At 56.3% G+C, this 13699-nt stretch overlaps 1 protein-coding gene across 8 annotated transcripts in view; it reads left to right on the top strand.

Moving 5' to 3' along the window:
• The window catches only part of ARNT2 (aryl hydrocarbon receptor nuclear translocator 2), a 189682-nt gene that overhangs the window by 103074 nt on the left and 72909 nt on the right, over positions 1-13699 (top strand). For all 8 annotated transcript variants that reach the window (XM_051834290.2, XM_051834291.2, XM_051834295.2 and 5 more), the window contains exon 6: positions 9817-9919. In XM_051834290.2, coding sequence (XP_051690250.2) covers positions 9817-9919 — 103 coding nt within the window. The remainder of the gene's footprint in view (positions 1-9816; positions 9920-13699) is intronic.

Below are 13699 nucleotides of genomic sequence, written 5' to 3'. Positions count from 1 at the left end.
CCTTCACATCCGTCGGTGAGCGTCTGCAGCCGTGGAACTCTGAGCGTGGCTCCTTGCGTGTTTCTGGTGTACAATCGGCCTGGTTGCAGTTCAGGCCAGAGAAGCCAGAGGTTCAGGCAGCCGGGGGGACCTCTGGAGCCCTCAGGAGGTGTTTCTTTAGAAGAATGGGGCTTTCTGTCTCCCCCTTAGAGAGCATGGGTGTGCTGGGAAGCAGCTGCTGCATTGGGAGCTCACCATCTCCTTCAGAGAGGTCGTTGGGCCTTGCTCCAACCCTAAGCACTAAGACGTAGCTCTATCTAAGGGCAGAGAAGAGGTCGAGGGATGGGCAGCAGGCGCTGAGTGGCCGTGAATCTCCCCAAGCGTCTCAGCTTCCTCGGTGTGGGAGCCACCTCTGTCTGATTCCCCTGCTACCACTCTGCAGAGAGGGACTGTGTGTGTGTGTGTGCGCGCGCGTGTGCTCTGTCCTCAAAATCAGCACACTCCGAGAATAAAAGGAGGCTCTACTAACAACTGTTTGGGGATAGGCACTGATCCAGACAGGACCGGAGGCATGGCCTCTGTAAACAAGCCTGCCCAAGGGGCAACTCCTCCTAGGACCCCATTCTCCTGCATTTCCGAGCAATAAGCAATGGCTGACACAGGCTAGGGTAAGCCAAAGGTCTCTATGAAATCAAAAGGAAAAACAGAAAAGCAATAAACAAACACAGAAGGAATAAGGGGGGAAAAAGGGCCGGATTTCCCCAGTCTACATTGCTGATCCTAAGACAGCCGCAGGCTGGCCACAGTCCCCTGCAGATGGGTGACCTCCCGTCCCCTCGCTGCCCATCTGTTCCTGTTTGGTGGGCACTGTCTTATGTCCTGCTGTGGGGACTGGACTCAGGACGTCCCAGGGCAGCCGGCCCTGTGAAGGGCAGCGGATCTGCACTCCCACAGACCTGGCTCGAATCCTGACTGTGCGCCCGCTGTGCGATGATCTGGGCTGAGTTCTTGGGCATTTCTGGGCTTTTATTTCCTCCTGGGCAGAAGACAACCCAGCAGACAACCGAGGAGGGGGCCTGGCAGGGGACAGCCTCCCAGGAGGCAGGCGGGTAAGGGGCTGCGTCGTCCAGGGGCTGTTCAGAAGCCATGCGAGAAGTGACTGAAGGGGAACTTGCTTTCTCGTACCCTGTGCCCGGTGATTCTTGGCCTCTCCGGGATGAACTCTTTCCCCACGGTGAGGCTGACTGCTCCAGCACCCTTCTCCCCATATACCACCTTGGCACTCCCCTGGGACTCACTTCCTAGGGCTGCCACGTAGATCCAACAAACAAAGCAACGCAGGTAAAACGTTTCCTGATTCCTGGCCCCTCGTCCAGGGCTCAGTGAGTCAAAACCTGAGTGCCCGTGGCCTTCCTTTTGTGTCAAAAGGCAGAGAACAGTTTGCGCATCTGGGCTGTTTGGCTACAAGTGACAAGGGCTAAAATCGAGCTGGTCTAGGCACACCGAAGAGCAACTGCTTGCTGCCAAAGGCATGGACATCACAAGGGCACTCTTGCAGTTTCTTGTGTCCACTGCTTTCTTGGCATCAGTTCTCCATGACGCAGAGTCCCTGCGGCTAACACAGCCGGGCTCAGGTCCCCAAAGAGAAAAGGCGACGCCATGGCCAGCTCACATTCCACCTGTGGAGGGCTCTGATTGGCCCAGCTGAATCACTTCCTGGTCTTGGGACCAACCACTGTGGGCAGAAGGTGGGGGAAGTATTGTGATTGGCCCAGGTGTGTCGGGTGCCCAGCCTTCAGCCAATCACTCAGGCCAGGGAGGTGGGATCTTGTCGCAAGATGGCGGCTCCTGTTTGCGTTTCTGCAGTGAAAGAACAGGAGTGCCGTTTCTCAAGACAGCTTGGCGGTGGGAACAGGAAGGGGCGGACGGAGGCAGCACCGATGTCCCTGTCTGCTCTGTTTCCCCGCCCAGAGCTGCTCCTTGGGGCGTGGGAAGGAGTGAGGTCCTAATGCCCGGAGCTATTGCCAAACACCTGAGAGAGATCACAAAACCTGCCATGGTCCGAGTAGTGGTGCCTCCTGCCCCGGGTCACAGGCTGAGACTCAACCCTCAGTAACAAGAAGGTAGGGCCTTGACCAGGAGGTGGTCACGCTCATGAATGACGTCATTGCCCTCGTGAAAGACTTCCGCCACGCGAGGACACAGCTAGATGGCGCCCTCCACAGGGACTGGCCTCACCCAATATCAGACCTGCCGGGCACTGCCGGTTAAGCCACCACCTGCAGCGCCGGCATCCCACATGGGCCATGGTTCTAGTCCTGGCTGCTCCTCTTCCAATACAGCTCTCTGCTGTGGCCTGGGAAAGCAGTGGAAGGTGGCCCATTGGGCCCCTGCACCCTCGTGGGAGACTTGGAGGAAGCTCCTGGCTCCTGGTTTTGGCCTGGTCCAGCCCAGGTGGTTGTGGCCATTTGGAGAGTGAACCAATGGATGGAAGACCTCCCTCTGTCTGTCCCTCGTGTGAATCAGCAGATGGGAGACCTTTGTCTCTCCTTCTCTCTCTAACTCTGCCTTTCAAATGAATAAGTCCTTTATTAACATGCCAAATACCAAGCCAGTGCCTTGTTGGTGGACTCCTTGACCTCCAGACCTATGAGCAGTAGCAGTGCTGTTTGCACACGACACTGGATGGACTAAATAGACAGGACCTTCAGCAGGGGAAGGCTGGTTCCCTGCCGGGCTTGCTGGCCGCAGCTCATGGCCCCAGGGGCTTGTCCAGGAACAGGCCTCGGGCGCCCAGCATGGGTCCCTGGGCTGTGGCACGGTGCTCTGGCCTGTGTGCACAGCTGCTGAGATGGCTGGAGTTGACCTTTTGAGAATGGGAACACGTTGTCACTGGAACAGCACCCCAATGTCTTGCCGCGTCTGCGTCCCCATTTCAAGGGGCTACACATTTTTGGAACCACATCAAATATTGTCCACGCTGGGGCCATTGTTCTGCTTTTGTTGTCAGTCATTTTTCTCTTGTTTTCCTATTTTTTTTTTTTTTTACTAACCAAGATAATATGTTTCCAGTTTTCTTAAGGATTCTTTTGATGGAATAATTCTAATTTATATTTGTATTTCTCTCATAGCCTGGGGAGCATTTTTATGTGCAGAAAGCCTTCTTTTGTGGTCTTATCCAAGACAAACTTCGGATTGTTCTTTTTTAAAAAGTTACTACTGGCCAAAATAATACTTAAAAAACAGTTTACTAAAAACACTGACAGAAGTGCCTCTGCCCATAGATGAAGCTGCTTTGTTCTGGAATCTTCATGATCTTTCTTTGGACGGAAGGCTCAGAAAATGATTTTCCATAAAGGGCCAGAGAGTAAATATTTGAGGTTTTGCAGGCCATATAGCTTCTGTTGTAACTACCCGACACTGCCATTGTGGTATGAAAATAGCCATAGAGGATAAATAAATGAGTGAGCCTGGCTCTGTTCCAGTAAAACATTATTTATCAAAACACTGGCGGGCCAGCCACGGGCTGCAGGCTGCAGTTGGCCATTCCTGTCCTGAAGCACTGTGTGCTTTTCAGCTGTCCAGTGGACTGGGTCACAATTCTTATTCGCATTTCAAGGAAGAGGAAAACTTAGTGGACAGGTGGACAGCCTGGCTTCCACGGGGTTTTAGAGGTAGACTAAGGGTGTTGGTAGTTTTTAAACAAAGTTTATATTTATTTATTTGAAAGGCAGAGCAACAGAGAGAGAGGGAGGGACAGACAAAGAGAGATCTTCCATCTGCTGATTCACTCCCCAAATGACCGCCACAGCCAGGCAGGGCTAAGCCAGGTCGAACCCGCAGACAGAGCTCCATCCGGGTCTCTCCTGTGGGTGGCAGGAACCCAAGCACTTGGGCCATCTTCTGCTGCTTTCCTGGGCACATTAGCAGGGAGCTGGATGGGAAGTGGAGCTGCCGAGGGTGGAACCGGCACCCGCATGGGATGTGGGTGTCGTGCCACAGTGCGGGCCCCAGATTGTTGGCGTTGTGAGGCTCCAGCGTGGTTCTGTTTTAGGGGAACCTCGCAGCCTCAGATGGCTCAGGGAGTTGTTTTGTGCAGAAATGTTCACCACAGCAGTTTTGGCCACGTGGCAAACCTGGCACCGACTTGAATGTGCAACAGTAAAGTCCTGTACTTGGAATGACCCTGCAGAGCCTTCCCAACGAGATCTGTGATAAAATCCTTATGGGTTTATGCTAAGCGACACGAAGTGGAAAAACAGATACCACAAGACCACAGTTAATGAAAATCAAGAGCAGGCTTGCGTGGAAAGAGACGCTCAGGAAATACGCCCAAGTGGTAACTGTTTTTCTTTAATGATTATCTGGGATTTTTCCTGGGTGAATACTTGTGTGTGTGTGTTTGTGTGTGTGTGTGTGGGGGGGGGGGTTCTGCTCAAATATCATCTTAGTTTCAGAGCAAGAAAATATTTTGAGGGAAAATAAGTAGATGGACTTTTCAACCTTTTAGCCGGCGGCTGTGCTCTGAGCATTGTTCTGGGGCTGGAGATGTGCGTGTTATTCTGGGGTGACCTGTGCGGCCTCTCTCCCAGCGAGGCCAGAAGGCAGAGGCTGGAGCTGGACCACTGGCCTTGTGGGGGGGGGGGGCTCAAGGCTTGTGGCTCTCAGGGCTTCCAAAGGCAGGGCCTGGAGCCCACCAGCCACGTGCACGCTCCTTCTCTGTGGGGGTAGATTGAGCTGTGAATCCTCAGAAGGGAGCAATGTTGGCCCCATTTCCAGTTGAAGAGACAGAGACTTGGAGATGTCTTGGATCCCCGCCGCCTTTCCCCCTCTCAGACAACGTGTGTATGTACCGATGACCTTGAACTTGCTGATGGCGCTCCCTGGTGTTAATGCAGAGTGGCACCTGCTTGAGCCGTCCAACCTGCCTTGGGTGTCGAGTCCCGCTTGCTCTGGCTGGGGGAGAGTTGGAGCCACCGAGAAGCTATGGTTCCTGAGCCAAGGGAAGGATGGGCTCTCTGTGGGGTCAGGCATGTACTTGCCCTGAATCAACGAAGGGGAGGCAGGGGGGGCGGCAGTGAGAGGACCCACGGGTGGGTCGGAAGGCTGTGGGCCAGTGCACGTGGGTGTTTGGCTGTGGAATTTCAGAGGGAGCCAGCCAGACGCAGAGGTAACCACAGGTCCCAGGATGTGCTGATGGGGGGAGGTGGTTCCCATGGAGGGAAGAGAGCATGATGGAGATGAGGGGGTTGGTACTGAGCAAGGCAGAGTAAGGGGGTCCTTGCGTGGGCGCCAACACCACATAGGATGACAGCAGGCCTCAGGGTGAAGACCAAGACCAGGACTATGTGTGGAGGGTGGAAAGTCAGAGCGGCATGGCCCAGAGGTCAGAGACTGGGGGAGCAAAGAGGGCAAGCAGGTGCAGCGGGGGGCAGGGCTGTGCTGCTCTAGATGGACTCTAGGGACCGAGAAACAGCAAGCCAGGCTCTGACCCCGTGGCGTGCTGGGTGTGGGAGCAGAACCCCCTCTGCAGGGAGATGCCTCTGGGGGAGGAAGGGGTCAGGCTAGTTCCTATGGGAACAGGTTGGCTGCTTGCAGAGTGGGCACTTTGTGGGGGATTAGGAGGAACCGGAGCGGGGGCACGCATGCCAGTGTAGACACTGGTCAGGCAGAACAGGACACAGTGCATGGTGGGAGCGGCCTGCAGGCAGGATTGCAGGAGGAGTCCTCTGGGCCCAGCTGATGCGGGTGGGGTGCAGGGTGGGTCCGGAGGGGGTTTGACCTGGACTGGTGGCTTCTCTAGGGATCTGCTGGGAAGTCAGCCCCTGGGAATCCAGCCCCACCGTTGTCAGCCAGTCCCAGCCTCCTGTGGGTCAGAGATCAGGAGCAGCGGTGTCCCCACACTGGCATCTCTCCCGGGAGCCCAGAACACCAACACGGCGTCCAGGACGCTGAGCCACATCCCCCGGGGTTCACCGCCTGCCTGCTACCAATCTGTCAAAAACCCACTTACATGCGGTCCGTGGGGTTTTAGAGGTAGACTAAGAACCACTAGAGAAAGTCAGGTTAGCTCCCATTCCAGAGGAGCCTCGGGAGGGGGGCTCACCATGCCCACGGAAACCGGAGAGGCACACGGAGAAAGCAGCGTGGGAGCAGCGGCTCCGGGGTCAGGATCTCAGACCGCCGCAGCGTGGGTTTCCGTCTCCTCGCATCCCCCGGCTCGTGCAGGCACAGCTGTGGTTTATTTTCAGAGCACACTCTGGAACTTGACAGACCCTCATGCTGGCCTGCCTCACAGCTCCAACTCCTCGCCAGGTGGTGATGAGAAAGCAGCGACAATTCAGACAGCCGCTGTCAGAAGGTTCCGTCTGTGCAGGAAACAGACAGGTGTCAAACCTGGGCCAGCAGATGGTGGCCCGGAATCAGCAGGTGCAGGGGGGCCTTGGCCGTGCCAGAGCCCCTGCGGAGCTGGCATCGGGACCCTGTTTGGCGCTGAATCCTGGGGTGCACCTCCTGTGTAACTGTGCGTGCACTTAAAGTGAGCGTGGAGGCAGTGCGCGTGTCTGCACGTGCTGTGGCCCACAGGAGCGGAGTATGTGGCCGTGTCCTAGGGCTGCGGCAGGTGCCGGGCAGCGTGTGCATGAGCTGATCTGCTGGGTCCAAGGCTGTGAGTGGCAGAGTGGCAGGAAAGCACATTGCGCTGTAGGAGTGTAGCGGAGGGAGGCACCGGGTCTCTCGTGCACTTCAACTTCCTGCTGCCGAGGGGCGGTCCCCGTCACGTTGTCAGCTTCTTCCACCTTACTGTGTGGTTCACAGGCCTCCTCTCAGCGTCACAGTTCTGTTCCGTGCTACTCTGCTTTTTGGTTTTTTGTTCTCTCATCCACTTTTGGAGTTCGTGGTAAAATGGACTTAAAAGTAATTCTGTTTTGGCCAGTGCCATGGCTCACTAGGCTAATCCTCCACCTACGTTACCGGCACCCTGGTTTCTAGTCCCAGTTGGGGCACCGGATTCTGTCCCGGTTGCCCCTCTTCCAGTCCATCTCTCTGCTGTGGCCCGGGAGTGTAGTGGAGGATGGCCCAAGTGCTTGGGCCCTGCACCCCATGGGAGACCAGGAGGAAGCACCTGGCTCCTGGCTTCGGATCAGCGCAGCTCTGGCCGTTGTGGCCATTTGAGGGGGTGAACCAACGGAAGGAAGACCTTTCTCTCTCTCTCTCTCTCTCTCTCTCTCTGTCTAACTCTGCCTGTCAAAAAAAAAAGTAACTATTTTAGTGCAAAAACTTGAAATGCATATGCAGTGTCTTCCTAGTGTGCCCATTTCCGTGTGTTTTAGAAGACACACACAGGTTGTTGCCTCTTCAGCTCTTTGTACTCAACATGTTGTAGATGTTGAGCGAATGCTTCTGATACCTGGTGGAGGTGACCCTGGGGTGAGTCAGGAGAAGGAGAGGGGGTTGTCCCAGGCACAGGGAGTTTCTGGGACGGCCCCTAGATGCGCGGGGAGAGGGCGGCGTGTGATGTGCCGTGAGAGCTCTTGGCAGCCAGGGTCAGGTGGTGCAGTTGGGAGACCTGCAGCCGGGGTGGGGGGAGAGGGGAGGCTGGCCGAGAGCAGATTTTGGCTTCTCTGCTGGGCTGCAGGATTTGGGTGCTTCTGGGAACCAATGCTGGAGAGCGTGAGACGCTTCCAAGAAAGCCTGGACACGGTCATTTCAGCCTGCCGGGGACTCACGGCCACGGCTTGTTCCTGCGTGCCAGTTGCTTCCGTGTGTGCTCTATCACAGCAGAGCAACAGAGAAAGCCCAGGCCAGCGAGGCTGAGGGTCAGGGTCACCCATGCCAAGGCCAGGCCGACTGTGTGTTTTAGGTAGAGGATTGTGACAGCGGTGCAGGGATGGCTGGAGGGGTGTGGCTGTGTGAATGCCCTGCTGTAGCCACCCACCCAAGAAGTGGAAGAAGGGGGCCGGCGTTGTGGTGCAGTGGGTAAAGCCGCCGCCTGTGACGCTGGCATCCCGTATGGCCACAGGTTCAAGTCCCAGCTGTTCCACTTGCTCCCTGCTAATACTCCTGGGAAAGTGGCGGAAGGTGACCCAAGTGCTTGGGCCTCTGCATCCAACATGGGAGATAAAGAAGAAGCTCCAGGCTCCAGGATTCGGCCGGGCCCAGCCACGGCCCTTGTGGACATTTGGGGAATGAATCAACAGATGGAAGATCTCTCTCTCTCTCTCTCTCTCTCTCTGTCTTTACCTGTCTCAGTAATTCTACCTTTCAAATTAATAAATAATTCTTAAAAAAGGAGAGAGGAGAATTCTGAATAGACTGACTCAATGGAATTCTCCCTTTAAAAATTGATTTATTTTCATTTATTTGAAAAGGAGAGAGAGATTTATTCTACCTGCTGGTTCGCTCCCCAACTGCCCGCATTAGCCAAGCCTGTGTTAGGCTGAAGCCAGGAGCTAGGAACCCAGTCTGAGTCTCCTGTGTGTCTCACAAACCACTTGCCATTTGAACTTGGCCTTCAAGGATTAGTGTCAGGTCCCCAAATAGCTGGGGACCCAGCTATTTGGGCCATCACCTGCCGCTCCCCAGGGTCTTTGCAGGCAGCTGGATTGGAAGTGGCACACTGGTATGGGACGCAGGCACCCCGAGCAGCATTTAACTGCTGTGTCGATCAGCTGCCCCTAAATCCACAGGCTTCCTGCTGAGGGCGAGCCAGGGCCATGAGATGTTGGGGGTGGTGAGATCCTGAGGGTGGGGGACTTTGGCCAAAGTGGATTCTGCAAGCACGGCGGGGGGGGGGGGGTCTCGGGGCGAGGCCTCATCAAGCAGAGGATTCTGCAGAGCCCAAGTCAAGGTTTGGTCGAAGGAGAGAGGCTTTGCCAGTGGAGATGCACATCTCCGTGGCATGAACATACAGGAAGGGGTGGAGACTCCCTGGGGGAGAGTGAGAGAGAAAGAGAAGCACCAAGGCCTAGCCCTGGGGATGCCACCATCGGGCAGCCAGGCTGGGGAATGGGAGCTGCCACTGGGGGGAAGCCGGAGCAGGTGGTGTCCCAGGACATCCAGCAATGCTCCAAGCAGGGGTTGGGAGAGGAGGGAAGAGGGGCCAAAGAGTGTATGAAACCCGGCGACCAAGGGGCACCCTGTGGTCTGGGCTGGGCAGTGCCGTGGAGCCGAATGGGTGAAGGCAGACTGGTGGCTGAGCCATCAAGAGGAGGTGGAGGTGGGGACCTGGGGCTAAGGAGATGGAGGGGTTGGTGCTGGAGGTGTAGACACGGGGGCATGGGCAGCTGGAGGCAGTTGTCAAAGCCTTGCAGTGAGTAAAGTCGCACAGGGAATTAAATCGGGTGAGAGTACAGGATGGCTGAGGTTGGTGCCTTGGGAGGTGGAGGAGCCGACCAAAGATGGGTCCGGAGAATGCTGGACGAAGCCGGGGACAGGAAGGTTTTGGAGAAGGGCCCGGTGTGCGGAGTTCAGCAGGGTAGTCGGATAGAAGAAACCAAGCTGCGCTGTGGATTGAGCACCAGGGAAGCTGCGGGTGGTGGCCTCGCCCAGCGCCCCTGTCGTCAGGGTGCGCTGCAGGAGAAGGTGCAGTTGGAGCAATGCGGAAAGATGCCATCCGACGAGTCGGAGAAGGCGTCTCCAGCTGTGTGCGTTTTGCCTGGCGCCCAGAGCCTCCTCCCGGGGAATACTGGGGACTCCCAGGCCACAAGCGGGCCGCCCAGCCCCAGCTGTCCGCACTGAGCAGAGCGGCCGTCGGACGCGGGCCCCGCCCCTCCCTCCCCCACGGCCCCGGTTCTGGCGGGGGTGGCTCACGCGCATCTCCTCCTCTCTCCCTGCCAGGCCGCATCTTGGACCTGAAGACCGGCACGGTGAAGAAAGAAGGGCAGCAGTCGTCCATGCGCATGTGCATGGGCTCGCGGCGCTCCTTCATCTGCAGGATGAGGTGGGTGGGGCCGGCGCGCGCTTCCCCACCCCGGGCGGGGCGGGGCTGGGCGTGCAACCCCTTGGCCCCACCGTCCAGGGGCCTCCGGGGTCCCACTGAGGCCACGCGTGCTGCCTTGGTTCCTCCTCGGCCTCAGCGTGTGCAGCTGCAGACCCCTCGCTCTGTCTTGTAAGCATCGCTTGGCCCTGTCCCCTCCCACGTGGGTTTCCCGTGTGTTCCGCCTTCCCTGGATTCGCATCACCTTGTCCCCTGGATCTTCTGACTTCCTGCCCTCTGCAATCCAGCCGCACCCAGATCCCTTATTTCTCAACAGGTTCTGTGTTAACGGCCCAGGGATGTCACACCTACTTCCTGTAGCAGCCCCTAGATTCCTAACTGGCCTCTAACTACCGAGTGAATTGATATGTTCAGAGCAAATGTCTTGGTTCCATGGATAAATGTTAGTGCTCTGGGGACATCTTCTGCACATGTTTGCTTCGTACATCGCCATTGAAGAGACGCAGGGGCGATTGAGGTTGGCTGGGATCAGGAAGGTTCAGCCATGTCCTCAAAGGAGACACAGCCAGGATCTCGAATCCTCAACCCCGGGCCAGACACCCCCAGCCCTTTCACCTGGTCAGGGGTGCAGGACGGGCAGCCAAGTCTGTCTGGGCTGTGGCGGTCAGGAGGCAGAGCTGTGAGATGACGCCCTCCACTCACACAGTTATCCAAGAAATTTATATGCGGGGCCCCTCTGTGCTGGGTGCCCTTCAAGGTGCTGGGGGTTGGATTTTCAAGGAAGCAGACCAATATCTGCCCACCAAGGACTTCATTTTAGTGGGGGTCATATGCACTAGGCAAAGTTCCAAGTAGGGATGTGACAGTCACATGTCACATGACAGTCACATGTTGCTATACACTATGGGGGAAATAAAAGCAGATTGGAGAAGGAGTAGAGGGGCTGGCACTGTGGTGTAGTGGGTAAAGCCACCTCCTGCAGTGCCAGCATCCCATATGGGCGCCGGTTCGAGTCCCAGCCGCTCCACTTCTGATACAACTCCCTGCTTTGTGTGTCTAGGAAAACAGAAGAAGATGGCTCGAGTCCTTGGGCCCCTGAACACACCTGGGTGACCAGGATGAAGCTCCTGGCTCCTGGCTTTGGACAGGCCAAGCTCCAGCCCTTGTGGCCATTTGAGAGTGAGCCAGCGGATGGAAGAGTCTTTGTCACCCTCTGTCTAACTCTGACTTTCAAATAGATAAATAAATCTTTTATTTATTTATTTAGTTAGTTAGTTAGTTAGTTAGTTTTTAAAAAGAGTAGAAGGCAGTAGGCATGACTGACTGACATGGTATTTAGGGAGGTTAGGGGAGGTTGATGGGGTGACGTCTAAGCACAGACATGAAGAAGGCTAGCGGATGAGATACGGGAACTTCTAGGTAAAGACAGCACCAGGTAGAGGGGATGGCAAGTGCGGAGACCCCCAGGCAGGGCAACCAGCGACCAATAAGGAGATTTCTGTCTCAGAAGTGGAGCAGAATGAGTGGGGAGTCGTGCACAGAGGTGAGGCGAGAGTCCTGGAGGTTGCATTGCGTTGCCCCACGGAGACTCCGGCTTCTCTGAGCTGCGAGGTCGCTGCATTTGGGCCTCAGGTTCAGGTTCTACGTGGTGTTGAAAGGTGGCTCTGGCTTTGTGTGCAGCGAACCTTGCAGAGGAAGAAGCAGAGAGCAGGTCAGGGTGGTAACTCAGGTGAGACACGTGGTGACCGTGATCATGGCAAAGGGCGGTCAGAGTTCAGATATCTTCACAGACACAGCCAGCCATTGTGTGTGTGTGTGCATGTGCGTGTGAGTGTGTGAGTGTGCATGCGTGTGCATGCGTGAGTGTGTGAGTGTGTGTGAGTGTGCGTGTGTGTGCGTGTGAATGAGTGTGCGTGAGTGAGTGTGAGTGTGCGTGTGAGTGTGCGTGTGAGTGTGCATGCATGTGAATGCGTGAGTGTGTGTGAATGAGTGTGTGCATGAGTGTGTGTGCATGAGTGTGTGAGTGTGTGCGTGAGTGTGTGTGTATGTGTGTACGGGTGAGGAGGTGTGAGAGAAGGAGAGAAGTCCGAGACACATCCAAAATTTGTTTCTATTCCAAGGGAAGATTGGAGCTGAGGAAGGCTGGGCAAGGTACAGGGAGATGCCGGTCCTTTTCAGACAACTAAATGGACACGAGGAGTAGACAGTTGGGTGCAGAATTCTGGAATCCAAGGGAGAGGTTGGGTTGCAGGATAAGGACTTGGGGACTGACATCAGTGAAGTGGGACCCCTTGCCAGGAAACTGCGGTATGAGATCACCTGGGACTGCGCCCAGGTCCCTCCCACAGAGGCAGGTGAGGGGCACCCACCGAAGAGGGGCAGGAGGAGCAGCGAGGCAGGTGGGGGGGAGGGAGGGAGGGCCAAGGGAACTTCCAGGAGGAAGCGGGGACACACTCACTGCCCAGCACCAATGATGGGTCCTGAATGTGAACTTTGCAGGAGCAGCAGGCGGAGCTGGGGCTGGGGACAAGGGAGTGAGACTGAACAGAAACCACGCCCGCCATCCCTGGCACGTGGTCACTGGGCTCTCCTTGCAAGTCCATCGTAATTTAGACGTATTGTCTCCTGCTTGGGTGATCTTCCCTCCTCTCTGCCAGGACCCTGGAGCCCGAGGAGGCTCTGAGCCTCAGGCCTGGCACGGTGCAGCCATGCACTAACCTCACCGTCACCCAGCTGCTCAGGACTGGAACCGTGAGGACCACTGGAGTGTGTGTTGTGTCTTAAGAAGATCCACACAGTAGACACTTTAAAGAAGTGCACATTTGCCATAATTCAAAGTAATGTTTTAAAGGAGTTTTTAAAGATTTATGCACGAGAGAGAGAGAGAGAGAGAGAGGAGAGAGATCTTCAGATCTTTCATCCACTGGTTCACTCCCCAAATGGCTGCAATGATTGGGACTGGGCCAGGCCAATGCTAGGAGCCTGGAACTCCATCCTGGCCTCCCACGTGGGTGACAGGGGCCCAAGTACCTGGGCCATCTTCTGCTGCCTGCCCGGGAATATCACAGGGAGCTGGATTGGAAGAAGAACAGCTGGGACTCAAACCCACGCTCATACTGGATGTTGGCGCCGCAGGAGATGGCATAACCCATGAGCCACAATGCCAGCCCCACAACTGAGCTTTCAAACAAAAGGCTGGTTAACCAAGGTGGCCTGTGTCGAGGGACACCCTGCCTCTCTGACCCTTGCCGGGCCCTCAGAGCTAACAGGGCTGTTTTGCGCCCTAGTACAAGAGCTGGCCTTCAGAGCCTTGAGTATAGTGAGCCTCGTCTCTCAGCTCCTCCTGTTCAGGCTCAGCAGCTGGCCTTGGTATGCTGTCAGGAGACCTGGAGGAAACCCCTCCCCCCAGCCGCAGCCACAGGTGGCGTTGGGGTGACGGAACACAGGGGCATCTCCCTTTATCTGGCCTGGCATCTCTCATGCTGTCTGTCCCCTGTGCAGCTGCCTGGGGCAGGCTGGGGGCTGGGAGTCCCCTGTGTCAGTGTCCACCCGGGGATAAAAGGCCTGGGTCATGGCAGGGTCCATCCTGCGGTGCTCTGGCAAACAGAGGGCATGCCCAGCCCGGCTTGGTGGGCAGTGAGCAGAGCACCCACAGTTGCCCCCCGCTGAGCTATTCTCTTATGAGCTGACTGCTTGGAGGCCCCCTAAAACCCCGTGTCTATTAGAAGCTGTTCTCTCCGCCCTGTCAACCCACGGCAGGCAGCACCTTCCCTGTCCCAGAGC

The sequence above is a fragment of the Oryctolagus cuniculus genome, chromosome 12, assembly GCF_964237555.1.
Source record: "Oryctolagus cuniculus chromosome 12, mOryCun1.1, whole genome shotgun sequence".
Lineage (NCBI taxonomy): Eukaryota > Metazoa > Chordata > Mammalia > Lagomorpha > Leporidae > Oryctolagus > Oryctolagus cuniculus.
The sequence above is the reverse complement of the archived record's forward strand: the minus strand, read 5'-3'. Positions and strand labels throughout refer to the sequence as shown.